The sequence below is a fragment of the Dromiciops gliroides genome, chromosome 3 (assembly GCF_019393635.1).
Source record: "Dromiciops gliroides isolate mDroGli1 chromosome 3, mDroGli1.pri, whole genome shotgun sequence".
Classification (NCBI taxonomy): Eukaryota; Metazoa; Chordata; class Mammalia; order Microbiotheria; family Microbiotheriidae; genus Dromiciops; species Dromiciops gliroides.
Window position 1 is genome coordinate 410,185,257 of NC_057863.1, and position 14,026 is coordinate 410,199,282.

The window sequence follows — 14,026 nt, forward strand, 5'->3', positions numbered from 1 at the left end:
ATATGTGAGTCATGTTTTACTTTTAATTGGAGTAAATTAAAATAAATTGTTTCCCTGCCTTGTAGTGTGTTACAAAACTAAGATTTGGGATCACCAATCTAGAGTTATTGTAATGCTTCATTCTTAAATTATGATTCTTTATATTGTGATCAAAGTCCTATTGCTCAGTGTATATGTGTAAACAGGCTAGGTAGGTATGGGTATTTTGATGGATCCCTAGTTTATTTGGCAAAAATTTCTATGTAGATGATTTAAACTTCTTTTAAAGCTACATTCTAGTTTTGTTGAGGCTGTAGTTGTTATGTCTTCAGAAATACTAAGGTCCTTTTCTGTTCTTAAAATAATAACTTTTTTAGTATTGTGTGAAGAAAAAGTGTATTTTTTTTGGCCTTGCTGAAACACTACTTGGCTCCAACTGTCTTAAATTTCCTGGCTTTGACTGTGCCCTGGAGCAGTGAAAGGGTAGAAGTTTTAAAAATGAGACTAGATTTTGGTGTGTTTGCATTCCTTTTTTTTCTTAACCATGGTTTCAGTGTTCATTAGTGCAGAGCTAGGAGGCTTGAATTAATTTCTTTAATGAAACTTCACATCAGTGGTTGTATGCCACCCTATTGTTCCACAATTACTTTATTGGGAGCTAGTCTAGATGTTCTTTGATATAATCCTGTGTTCACGCAATCAGTGTAACATGTTGTTTCTTCAAACAGAACACATAAGCAAATGCTAGGTGCTTTTAATAGATAATTATATGGTATTAGGGAATTATGAAATATAGTGTGCCCTAAATGAAGGAATTATGAGGTCAATTTCTGTGTTGCCTTGAACTAGTTAAGATGTCTTTTGAGACACATTCCTTCCCCCCCCCCACCCCCCACCGTTCCCTCCCAGCCAATTAATTAGAAGGCAGTTAATGGTGATAAGCACTGGAAAGATCTCTTGTAGTAATTAATGCCTATGTTACATAGAGAAATGACAAATCCTTCTACTTATAATGTGCTTTTCACATGCTTTCCCTCTCTTTTGAGTAAGTGTGTAGATTTTTACAGCTCTCTTGTGAACTAAGTAATCCTTTATATGCAGACAGAGATACTCAGGAACTAAGCAATCTTGTCCAAGGTCACACATTGTGCCTGCAGTGGAATGCATGGGTCTTGATTCTTCATCCTGCATTCGATTAGTGCTGTAGGTATGTGGTTTTGAGGGAGTTCTTCCCCAGGACCTTGCTCCCAAAGTACTTGGCAGACTTAAGGAGCATGTGTAAACAATACACAGCATTCCATCTGCCTCTGAAATAGAACCCTTTGTGAGTTAGAAAAATGTCACCTTTCTACCACCCACAGCAATATCACAAATGAATTAGGGAAGAGCATTTCACACAGGGAATGCAGTGCCTGGGGCATGCTCTCAATAGCAAGCTCCCAGTGGCTTTTTAAATCTTGAGAAGACCAGGGTAGTCATCCAGTGTCAGTGAAGCCACTGATGGGTTTGAGGCAATGGTTAGAAAAGCAGCAGAAATGGGGAGATAGAGGAAAGGAAGAGAGAGAGAGAGAGAGAGAGAGAGAGAGAGAGAGAGGGAGAGAGAGAGAGAGAGAGAGAGAGAGAGAGAGAGAGAGAGAGAGAGAGAGAGAGAGGGAGAGAGGGAGAGAGGGAGGGAGGGATACAAGGAAAGGATATTCCATGTTATAGGGAGTGGTAGTGTCCTTAGCTGACAAATGGCCTCCATATGGGGCTGTTGTTTAGTTTTATTTAATCTAGATGCGTGATTTATCAGAATGGAAAACTTTCTCCAAGGATGCAGACCTGCAATTCTTTGTAATAGATTTCTGAATCACCTGGGGCACTGAGAGGTTGTGACTTGTCCATGGTCACACACCTCATATATGTCAGAGGTAGGATTTGTACCTAGGTCTTCTGACTTCATTGTTGGCCCTCTAAATTTACAGAGTGCCTACTAAATGGCATGACACTATTTGATATAGGAAAATGAATGACACTCCTTACTCTCCTAGAACTTACAGTTTTTTGTTGTTGTTGTTTACTTGTTTTCAGTCATGTGTGACCCCATTTGGGGTTTTCTTGGTGGAGATACTGGAATGGTTTGCCATTTCCTTCACCAGCTCATTTTACAGATAAGGAAACTGAAGCAAATGGGGTTAAGTGACTTTCCCAGGGTCACACAACTAGTAACTGTCTGAGGCCAGAGACATTTAGGGAATTGTCCTGTTTGATTGGAGCTTATTGGGCATGAAGGAGAATAATGATAGATAAGCCTTGACAGCTAGCTCAGGGCCAAAACATGGGGAGGGCCATAGAGATCTATAATAAAGACGTCATATAAGGGAAAATCCAATGCTCCAATTCATCTGTTATCTTATTAAAGTGGGTATTCCCTTCAATGATGTAGGTTACAATCCTCCCCTTCCTGCCCATCATATATGAATTTCATCCATGTCTTTCTGTAAGTTTACCACAGGGAGTCCATCCAATATGCATATGGCATCTTGCTACCTTTGGAGCAAGTGAGCTGTCTGTAAGAAAGAGTTTCACTGTTACCACAAGACCAGCTAAGCTTCTGTGATCATACAGGTTGTTTTTTGAGAATGATATAAACATGTATCTTTGATGGAAATGTTCCATAAGGACAGGTAGGCTTTTATAGATGGCTTGTTGCTGCAGACTGTATCTTCTCAATCACACAACCTGAAAGGTACAAATATAAGATTTCTAAGCAGTTATTATTTTTCCCTGTTTCAGAACAAAGCACAGCCTTAAAGGTTCTCTTCTACTAAGGACTCATGTATATATTATAAGATTTCTTGGTAAAACAACCATGTAGATAATTCACTTTATTGAACCTCAGATTATTACCATAAAAGGAAGCACAAAACAGAGAGACATTTGCTTGCCAAATGTGTTCTCCATTGTCATGGAACTGGTACCGTGCTAAGTCCAAATGAAAGGAGAATTCCCTATACATGTTGAAATATTCCAGATGCCCCAGTTTGGAGGTGATACTTAGTTGATTGCATCAAACCCAGAGCGTTACATGGACATCTCGGTGAAAGCCAAGATTACACAAAAAAGAGTGGTTAATATTCCATGAAACTAATATAATAAAAATTACAATCTTACCTAAGTTAACTTTTTATTTAGTACTATACCAATCAAACTATCAAAAATATTAAATAGATCTAGAAAAAATAATAACAAAATTCATCTGGAGGAACAAAAGCTCAAGGATATCAAGAGAATCAATAAAAAAAATACTGGCATAACACTACCAGATCTCAAACTGTATTATAAAGTGGTGATAATAAAAACAGTCTGGTACTAGCTAAGAAATAGAGAGATGGATCAGTAAAAGAGAACAAGTACAAATCACACTATAGTAAATGACTATAGTAATATAGCATATGATAAACCAAAGATCCAAACTTCGGAAATAAAAACTCATTATTTGACAAAAACTACTGGGAAATTTGGCAGAATTAAGCAGAAATTAGATATATACCAATATCTCATACCATTTTCTAAAATAAGGTCAAAATGGGTACGTGATTTACACATAAAGGGTGATACCATAAGCAAGTTAAGAGAACATGGAATCGTTTATCTGTCAGATAAAGGAAGATTTTAGGACCAAAGAAGATATAGAGAGCAATACAAAATGTAAAATAGGTAATTTTGATTATATGAAATTAAAAAGTTTTTGCACCAAACAAAACTAAAATAATCAAGATTATAAGGGAAGCAGAAAACGGGGAAATAATTTTTTAAACAAGTATCTCTGATAAAGGCCTCATTTCTCAAGTGTATATGGAAAACTGAGTGAAATTTATAAAAATACAAGTCATTCTCCAATTGATAAATGGTCAAAGGATATGTACAGTCAGTTTTCTGACAAAGAAATCAAAGCTATCTATAATCACATGAAAAAATGCTCTAGATCACTATTGATCAGAGAAATGCAAATTAAAGCAATTCTGAGTTATCAACTCATGCCTATCAGAGTGGCAAATATAACAAAAAAGGAAAATATTGGATGTTGGAGAGACTGTGGGAAAACCAGGGTGCAAATCCACTGTTGGTGAAGTTGTGAAAAGGTCCAACCATTCTGGAGAATAATTTGGAACTATACCCAAAGGGCTATAGAACTGTTCATACCCTTTGATCCAGAAATACCACTGCTAGGTTTATATCCCAAAAACGTCCCCCAAAAGAGAAAAAGACCTATTTGTACTAAAATATTTCTAGCAGCTCTTTTTGTTGTGGTTAGAAATCAAGGGAATGTTCATCAATTGGGGAATGGCTAAAAAGCTTTGGTATATGATAGTTATGGAATATTATTGTTTTATAAGAAATGACAAGCAGGATAATTTCAGAAAGGCCTGAAGAGAATTGCATGAACTGATGTATAGTGAAGTGAGCAGGACCAAGAGAACATTGTGTGAGTGACAGCAATATTGTTTGATAAAGAACTGTGAATGACAACTATTCTCAGCAACGCAATGATTGAAGACAATCTCAAAAGTCTAATGATGAAGCATAGTATCCACCTCCAAACAAAGAACTGATATTGATTGACTACAGATTGAAGCATGATATGTTTCATTTTTTCTTTTATTCAAGTTTTCTTACACAAAATGACTAATATGGTAATGTTTTATGTAATTGCACATGTATAACCTATATCTGCTTACTGTCTCAGGGAGGGGGAAGGGGAAGGAGGTTTAAAATTTGGAACTCAAAACTTAAAAAACAAAAGAAATCTATGAAGGGAAAAACTATATGTCATACTATGACATAGTTTCCATGGCCAATTGGAGGGTCATTGTCAATATATTAATGTGTATTATAACTGGGACCAGCACTACAAATAGATGTTAAGTTGAGCCCTAAAATGCATAGGAGAGAGTAAACTGGATTGCATTTGCTTTTAACAATTCCAGAGTGCTCCTCACCTAAAGAAATCTATTTTTTAAAAAAACAACAATATTCTCCTCTGTGGTTGCAAATCATAGACCACCATAATTCCAAAGAATCAAAATTGTAGTTAACCCAAAGGTCAACAGAGGGGACAAGGAAGCTGTGGTCTACTTCTAGGGACGACCTAGGCTGGAAAAGCCATTTAAAAGATATACAAAAACCCCAAGAGATCTGTCATGTCATCAAGGTGGCTATTTCCTTCAGAGATGCAGATCACAATGCATTGCAGTCTAACTTGAATGAGCCCTGTTTGTGGCCTTCCAGAGTTCACCACAGGGGGTCAGCTCCATATACTTGAGGCCTTCCTCATGTTCTCTTGAAATCTTGAGACTATTAAAGAGCACATAAGCTGTCTATTCCTCACTTTTCTAATGAGATCAGCCCATCTTTTTTGATCAAACATTTCTTTAAGGGCATCCTTTATATCATATATTCTATGTAAGTCCTTGTTTATAATGTTCTTCATTCCTCAGAATACCACTTGGGTGCCTTTTTTTTTGCCCTTTGAATGATTTGCAAATGCAGTTCACTTTTATAATAAACTTTGGGTTTTGTTAGTTATCAAGCATTTGTTTCTTCATACATACCCCCCGACCCCAGAAAGAAAATGGAAGGAAAGAAAGAAGAAAGAAACATAAGGAAGAAAGGAAGGAAGAGGAGGGATGAAAGGAGAGAGGAGAGGAAAGAAAGGAAAGGGGAAGAAATGAAGCAAGGGAGGAAAGGAAGGAAGGAAGGGAGGGAGGGAGGGAGAAAAGGAGAGAAAGATTCTACATCGTATAAGAAAAGTCAAGTAAAAACAAATTCCCATGTTGCCCGTGTCCAAAAATGCATTTCGTACTCAGCATATTAATTACCACCATCTTTCTTCTTCAAATCTTTAAAGACTATATATAGTCTTTGGTGATTCACAACCAAACAATATTACTAACATTTGTGATCTTTTGTTTCTCTGAGAAATTTGTGATCATTAAAAGAACTTTGTGATTTTTCCAAAGGCTATAAAGTTATTTCTGCTTGTCCTTTTCACTTCTGAGCTCAAGTCATTACTCATTTTCAGGATCTGTCCAAGATGTAAATCTCATATGTGTGTGTATGTAATATATGTATGTGTACATGTACATGAATGTGCATATATGTATAAATATACCTATACACATATGTGTGTGCATGTATATACACACATGTATATATGTTTTGTCCATTCAGCTGCACATTATAGTCTAGATAATAGGTATTCATCCATTTTGTTTTTCTGGTGTGGCTAATTGGAACAAATTTATCTTTGTTATGCTATATCTCATCTCAGAGTCTAGGCACTATTTTGCATCTTGGTGCATTGTATAAAAAAGAACATCTTGAAAATTTCAACATCCTATAGGACAAGGGTTCTTTCATGAACTTTCTAAAAATAGTTTGATAATTATATTTTAGCATAATTAATTTCCTTTTTGATCCTATGTATTTTATTTTATGCACTGAAAACTTTACTGTGAGGTGGGGTCCATGGGTTTCACCTTATTGGTAAAGGTGTCTGTGACAAAAAAAATGTTAGATACCCTACAATAAGGAACTCCTCTCCAACTTAGATTCTACTGGATCTTCTCCTCGACAGTGGCCAACAACCTTGGGAAGTGTTATTGTTATTCAGCCATTCAGTTGTGTCTGACTCTATGTGATCCCATGGACATTGTATATGGGGTCTTCTTGACAAAGATACTGAAGTGGTTTGCCATTTCCTTCTCTAGTATGACCCCATTTTACAACTGAAGAACTGAGGCAAATAGAGGTTGAGTGACTTGGCTAATGTCACATAACTAGTAAATATCTGAGCAAAGATTTGAATTCAGATCTTCCTGACTCCAGGCCTAGTGTTCTATTTACTGTATCATCCAGCTGCCCCAAACACACATCTTCCTAGTTTTGCTTTCCTTGATATAAATAATAATTGAACAAAGGACATTGAAGAAATGGTCACTGAATAAGGATTAGTCTCCTCATTATGGATGGTAATTGACTTGCATTAGTTGAAATTTTGTATGAAACCTTGATAACAGGTATCTGTGACCTTTCCGCCATCTATTTTCCATTTATAAAGAAATAATAGTTTAAATAAGCTAGATTGGAGAAGTATAATTCTTAGGAAGCTCATCCAGAAAATGTAGGATTGGAAAAGGAAATAGGCCAGTCATGTAGTGGGAAAAAGGGATGGGCAGTTCAAGTGTTGCACTCCTTCCCACACAATATAAAAAGATCTAGAGTAAGGTCTTTAGTATATTGAATAGGTCCTTTGTGGATGGTCAGTGAAAGGGAATAGATAAGAATTACACAGGATTAGAAAGTACGGATGTGTTAATGTGTTACAATTTGCACTCATAGAGGGAATCCATCCATCATTGAGACAATATATCTATTGAAGTGAATTGGGAAGAAACAGATTAGAGATAGAGCACCTTTTGCAATAGTTTAGGAGAGAAGTCATGAGGGCCTGAATTTGGTTAGTAGCAGTAAATATAACAAGAAGAGAATGGATCCTAGAGAAATTTTAGAGGTAGAATTGCCAAGACTTAGTAACTGATTGAATATAAGGGGCAAGGAAGATAGAGAAGAAAAACATGATTTTTGAAGTAATAATAACATAATTATAATAATAGCTAGCACTTACATAATCTTAAAGTTTGCAAAATGTTTTATAAATATTTTCTTAGTCTTCACAACAACTCTGGAAGGTAGGTGTTATTATTATCCCCATTCTACAGTTGAGGAAACTAAGGCAGACAGAGGTTAAATGATTTGCCCAGGGGCTCATAATCAGTAAGCATTTGAGTCTGGGTCTAGTGCTTTATGCATTGTACCACCTGGTTGCTTCCTTGAAATGAATGGAAGGTTGGTGGTATCTTAACTATGCAAAAACATCAGAAAAAAGGCATATGTTTAACTGTAAGAAGGTGATGAGTTAAGCTTTGAAATGCTAAAACACCCAAGTGGAGAGATCTAGCAGAATTGGAAGCAAAGGTCTGAAACTAGGGATAGGTTGGGGTTGGAGGGATAGATTTAGTTAACTTCCTTATAGAGGTGTCAGTTGAAGCCATAGATACAATTGCCAAGGGAGAAAGTGTAAGCAAGAGAAGGCTCATGGTAGAACCCTGTTGTTGTAGCAGAACCCTAGGAAACTCATTAAAGGGAGAGGATGAAGGAAATGAGCACATACATGAAAGAGAAGGAAAAGAGTCATTTGGTAGGAAGAGAACCAAGAACAAGCTATATCACAAAAAACACAGAAACTGTTTCCATGAAAATAAGAAGGGACAGCAGTGTCAAAAGCAGCATAATTCCAAGTGTTTGAAGACTGAGAAAAAGCTACTAGATACAGTCATCTTTAAAAGAGCACATACTTTAAAGTGTTTAGGATGGAAGTCAGATTGCATAGCTTTTAGGATTAAAATGCCAAATCAAAGGAATAAGTGCAGGCAATTCTTTATAACAGCTTTGTGGAAAAGAGAAAGACCTGAGTAGCTAGGCAGCTGACAGGACATGGAGGGAACGAGATGTGGGAGCTCTGGGCATCTAGAGAAAGTTTCTTTGTTTGCTTATATGTTTTATTTAAAGACAGGGAAAACTTGGGCATAGTTATATTCAGAGAGAAAGGAACTACTGTAGGGGAGAGTATGAAAATTAAATATTGAAGATGAGAGAGAGAAGATATCTAATTTCAAAACATTGTCACTTTATTATTTAAAATAAGCATTTCTGTGCTTCTGCCCTGGTACGGGAGTTTTTATTATTTTCTTGGCAAATAAATTTATTATTTTCTTGGCTCTAGGTCTGTTTTCAACTAATTTCTTGTAGCAAAGCTTTATGGAAAGAATGGACACTAGACAAACTTCTTAACACCCAATTATATTGTGACACTGAATGTAAATCAGGTTTGACCTATATACACAGCCCCAATAATTACATAGGGGTTTGTTTTTCAGAATACAGTACTGATGCTATTAAATGACCACTCTACAAAAAAGCATTCCAAAGAAATTAAATTGAGTAAATACACCATCCTATTTTAATGCTAGTGCTTCATCTTCTTTCTTAATCACTGTGGCTTACATTATAATTAAACAACATGTCCTTCAGTCATGAGATGCTATTAATTTTTTAAGTGCATGAGAACTGAACATGACTGTAGGAGGTAAAATTTTGAGGTTGGGATACCCAGTCCCTTAAAATAGGTGTAACTAATATCCATGTGTGAGAACCAGTTAGTTCCCACTGAAGAAGTCTTTAGAGGTTGAAAGGAACTGCTTAAGCGTACCTGCCTACCTTCAAAATGAAATAGCGTCTTGTGTTACCTCTTTGGCAGTAGTAGGGGCATGGGTTAGAAAATAGGGCTAGTCTTAGAAGATGTAAGATGACAAACTGTCTATCCTATTTTTCCTTTTAATGAGGGCAGAAGATTTCACTGCAGATAGGGATAGAATTAGGACTGCTTTCTCATCTAAGACCTCCACTTGCTACATTCTTCATATCCTAGAATTCAGTGGTTGGTGGCACAAAAGGAATAAGTGTATATGTGTATATGTGTGTGTAGAGAAAAGTATATCTACATACATGCTATTCTATGTGTATACATATTCATATACATATACACACCTATGCATATGTACATATATATTGAGATAAGTATGTATGTGTGCATATGAGGTTGGGTTGGTTGCTTGCTTTCCATTTCTGGTGTAGGGAGATACCTTGTTATAGTTGAATGAGTACAGAACTTGGAGCTAGGAAGAGCTGAGTTTAAATCCTACTTCTAACATTCAGTAACTGAGTAAGTTATTTAACTCCTCTCCAGCCTCAGTCTCCTAATCTGTTAAATGGGAATAATAACACATAGTTTCCTTATGGTATTTTTATGAAAACTAAATTAAAAATATATTTTAAGCTCCTTTCAAATGTGCTACATAATATAATGAGCTACTTAAATGTCAATTATCATCATTATCATGATGGTTGTTACTCTTTTCTAATACTTCAACTTATTATAGTTTAAATTGGCTCATTTCTCAGCAATGAAAATCATGAGATTGTTGTCAGAAATCTTCTTAAAAACCATCTTGGTCTGGTTTGCAGATGTTTTATCACAAAGCAAAATGAGCTTCAGTCTATGAACAAAGTACTTCCATATCTAGAATGGTTGAATTATTTTTCTTAGGCAGCATTTTTCCAGTAACCCATGGAATTCACCTAGTCGTACTCTTCCCTTTGTGGTCACAGTATCCTGTGACATCATTTTCCCCAGTGTGAAAAGCCATTGCTTTTATATTTTGCTTGTGTAATAAGTAATTCCTCTGCTTGAAACCTGAGATCATCTGCTCTGACACATTCTGTAATACTTATAGGTTGTGGTTTCCTGGTGTTCTCCTGACAGGTCCTTTTATCTTTGGCTTAATTAATTTTATCTCAATAATGGCAAACTTACTTAAACTAATTTTCCTTTAAGTAAGGAGTACTGATGCAAGATGCAGACTCAAATCTTATCTGTGATGGTATTCTGCCTTTTAAATGTATGTAATTAGTCCCTCCATAGGGAAAAAAAAATCCAGAGCTTAATTCTGTTAAGAGCCTTGAGGTCAAGGGTTTAAGACAGAACCTATAGATTTTTATTCTGTGGGTCAGAGAACACCAATAAAGCACTTTGGAGGGGATGGGAGGATTGACCTGATCAAAGTACAAGTTTCAGAAAATTAACCCAGCAGCAGTGTGTCAGATGGATTGTGAAGGGTCCTTAAGAGATTAGAGACAAGGTTACCACTTAAAAGGTTGTTTTGATAGTCTAGACCTGAGGTAGGGTGCTGGCAGTAGAAACAGAACAGAAAGGGGAAAAACCAGAGATACAATAAAGGAGTGCCCCTGAGAATTTCTGGGATCTCACTAAAACTAGCTGTTTGATCATAGGCAAATCACGTGATCTTTCTGGGCCTCAGTTTCTTCATCTGCAAAAATAAAGGGTTGAAGTAAATGACTCTTAAGTTCTATTCCAATTTCAAAATCCTAACTGATGATAGCATTCATATAATTAATAATATAAGTCCTATTATAAAAGGATGTTAACGATAAGACAAAGATTTGAAGGATTTTGTAAAAGAGGGCTAAGGAAGTGAATCTTAAATGTATTCACGTGATCCCAGAATAGCTAGCTACTGCAGGAATGTTCTATCTGTAGAGGTGGCAAATATTAACTATGAGTTTGTCTGTCTTCCAGGCTTTTTTTGTTGACCACAATTCCCGTACTACCACCTTCATTGACCCCCGGCTCCCACTGCAGAGCAGCAGACCCACAAGCGCTTTGGTACATCGGCAACACCTGACCAGGCAGCGCAGCCACAGTGCTGGTGAAGTGAGTCACAAAGTTTTCTGGGGGACTTTCCTGAGGGCTGGTGAAAACTGATCAGGATGTGGCTGTACTTAGGTTGAGGTGACCTAAAAAAAGTTTTCCTTTTTTTTTTTTTTTGTAGTTTGATGTGAGGTATTTTGATAAAAATTGAAGTTTAAAATATCAGTAGTTCTCTGAAAACACACATAGTGAAAGATTTTTTCTTAAAGCAATGATCTTATCCAGAGGAGATGGGGAAGTGAAAGGCACAATTTTTGTTTATTGACTCTTATGCCTAGATGGCTTCCTAATCATTTGTTGTGCATATCCACTGAGGGTCACAAGGAAGTATATATACATCAAGTCAAGTCAACACAAATTTCTTTTTGAACACCTACTATGTGCCAGACACTCTGCTAGTGTTGGGTGGGGATATAAAGAATGGCAAAAACTGTCGCAGACCTCAAGAAGCTCACAAGCCAGTGCAGAAGAGAACATGCAAATGACTGTGCAAACAAGCTACATACAAGATAACTTAGAGATAATTTCTCTAACCTCTACCATTAAGAAGATCCAGAAAAGACTACTTGCAAAAGTTTTAAATTTCAGTAATTTGGAAGTGAAGTTAAACATAAGAAAGCATTCCTTGGAAAGGGTTGCTAGAATAAAACTTGTGGAATTTCCTTCACTGATGGTCTTTAAAATTGGAATGTGTAGCTGTGGAGGGCTGTCTGATGTGCCATGCTTGCTAGACCTAAGGAGAAGGGTTCGGGTTCATAGTACTGTAGATTTAGAGCTAGTAGGGACCTCAGAAGTCAGTTAAGGTTTTGGACGGGCTGGACCTTAAGGTTTCTTCCAGCCCTAAATCTTTGATAACTCTATGGATTCTATAAGGTTTGGCTGCCACAGTCATAGGCCTGTTTTCTGTGGATTCTTAATGCAGTTGCATGTTGTAACCACTTGAGGGCACTCAGATTTCCTAATTACAAATCACAGACAGCTTCACTTTATTACTGTAACAGTTTTAAGTGAGAAAAGGGAATGTTCATGTATATAGGTCATCTGGCCTTCCCCCAACAGCTTTAAATGCCTTTATTGTTTGGGTTTTGTATACATTATCTGAAATGTGTTCCAAATAGAGTAAGCACTTAACAAATGCTTTTATGTTTATTCATTCAAATGCATAATTCAAAAAAATTCCCTAAAGCATTATTAGATAACAGCCAAATATGCATACTTATGTCTCTTTTCAACACCAGCATGATATCCTTTAGATTCTGGATTGATGATGGAGTCTTTTATTGATAAGGAGAAAACATAATATAGTAAAGTTCCATGTCTGTATTTTATTCATTTGGAGTAAACTCTTATAATTCCCTTTCTCAATGCATAGTCCAGTTCTGATTGGCTTTGTGTGTTTGATAATTGTGCGCGCGCGTGTGTGTGTGCACGCGTGCGCGTGTGAAGACATTTCTGGGAAGCTCATGTAAAATTTATAGAGATGTTCAGTATTTGTTCAGTATATTATGTTCAGTATTTATAACTCAAGAGCAATTTATAAATCTTTCCCCTACTTATCCTGTAAATTAGTAATGCTACATTGCAGGATACTGACACAATCCATTTTACAAACACAAATAAATCTCTTACCTTTGGACCTGGTACTTGATAAATATGTAGCATGTTTCTACTATGCCTGACATCACATTGCTCTTCAGCAAACTCACCTTATTTTTCAGTTCTCATTAAGCAAATGGTTCTAAGGACTATTCAAAATGCTGCATTTTCAGGGAAGCCACAAATAAAAATAATAACTGTCCCTAATACCCCTTTTATCATTTTTCCCAGAATCTAAAGTATTATGATAGCCTAATGAATCCATTTTCAGGAAGAGATGCTGAAATAAACACTAACATTATCTGAAGATTGATTTTCATGTGAAAGATATATGGGTATAGCAGTGCTCACCCCTCCTGATGTTCACCTTTCATCTACAATATTGTTAAACCTTCAGAGGAAATGCTTACTGTCTAATCAGTGGTGGGAGGTACATCCTGTGTTATGTCCTATGTCAACTTGCCTGTTGACTGGGTCTGATTTCAAGAAATGAGGAATCGAGGACAGGTCTCAATTCTAGTTCTAAGAATGGTGACACATAGCGCCCTACTTGCAAGAGAAAAACCTTATGTCTGACATTGGTGTCTTTAAATAGTACCTTCATCCTGGTTAATAAAAACCATGAGTAGTGATTGATCTCACAAAGGCAGTGGCTGACCTCATTATACAAACCCAAGAATTTACAATAAGTCAATGTGAAAAAAGACATATGAGACTTTCCAGCTATACTCACTACCTTTGATATTTAGAATATTCCAAAATGTTAAAATTGATATGAGTCTTTAAATAAGAATGGGGATACATTATTAAGTATCAACATATAAATATGATATATGTGATCATCCTCTGATATCTTACTCCTCATGATTTGGTATTCTGTGAAATTTTGGTAGAAGAACATGTGTGTTTATAAAGATGGAAAAAAATGATAGAATATAAACTCTCCCTAAAATGATCAGTTCCTCAAAACAAAATTGTTTTACACATGTGTTTGCATATCAAGTTCAAGAACCTGTGTCTATATTATAAAATACATTAATTCAATTTAGTACAATTAAA

At 36.2% G+C, this 14,026-nt stretch overlaps 1 protein-coding gene across 4 annotated transcripts in view; it reads left to right on the forward strand.

Moving 5' to 3' along the window:
• HECW2 (HECT, C2 and WW domain containing E3 ubiquitin protein ligase 2) overlaps positions 1-14,026 on the forward strand; it is a 449,127-nt gene that overhangs the window by 350,970 nt on the left and 84,131 nt on the right. For all 4 annotated transcript variants that reach the window (XM_043994321.1, XM_043994323.1, XM_043994320.1 and 1 more), the window contains one exon: positions 11,240-11,374. In XM_043994321.1, coding sequence (XP_043850256.1) covers positions 11,240-11,374 — 135 coding nt within the window. The remainder of the gene's footprint in view (positions 1-11,239; positions 11,375-14,026) is intronic.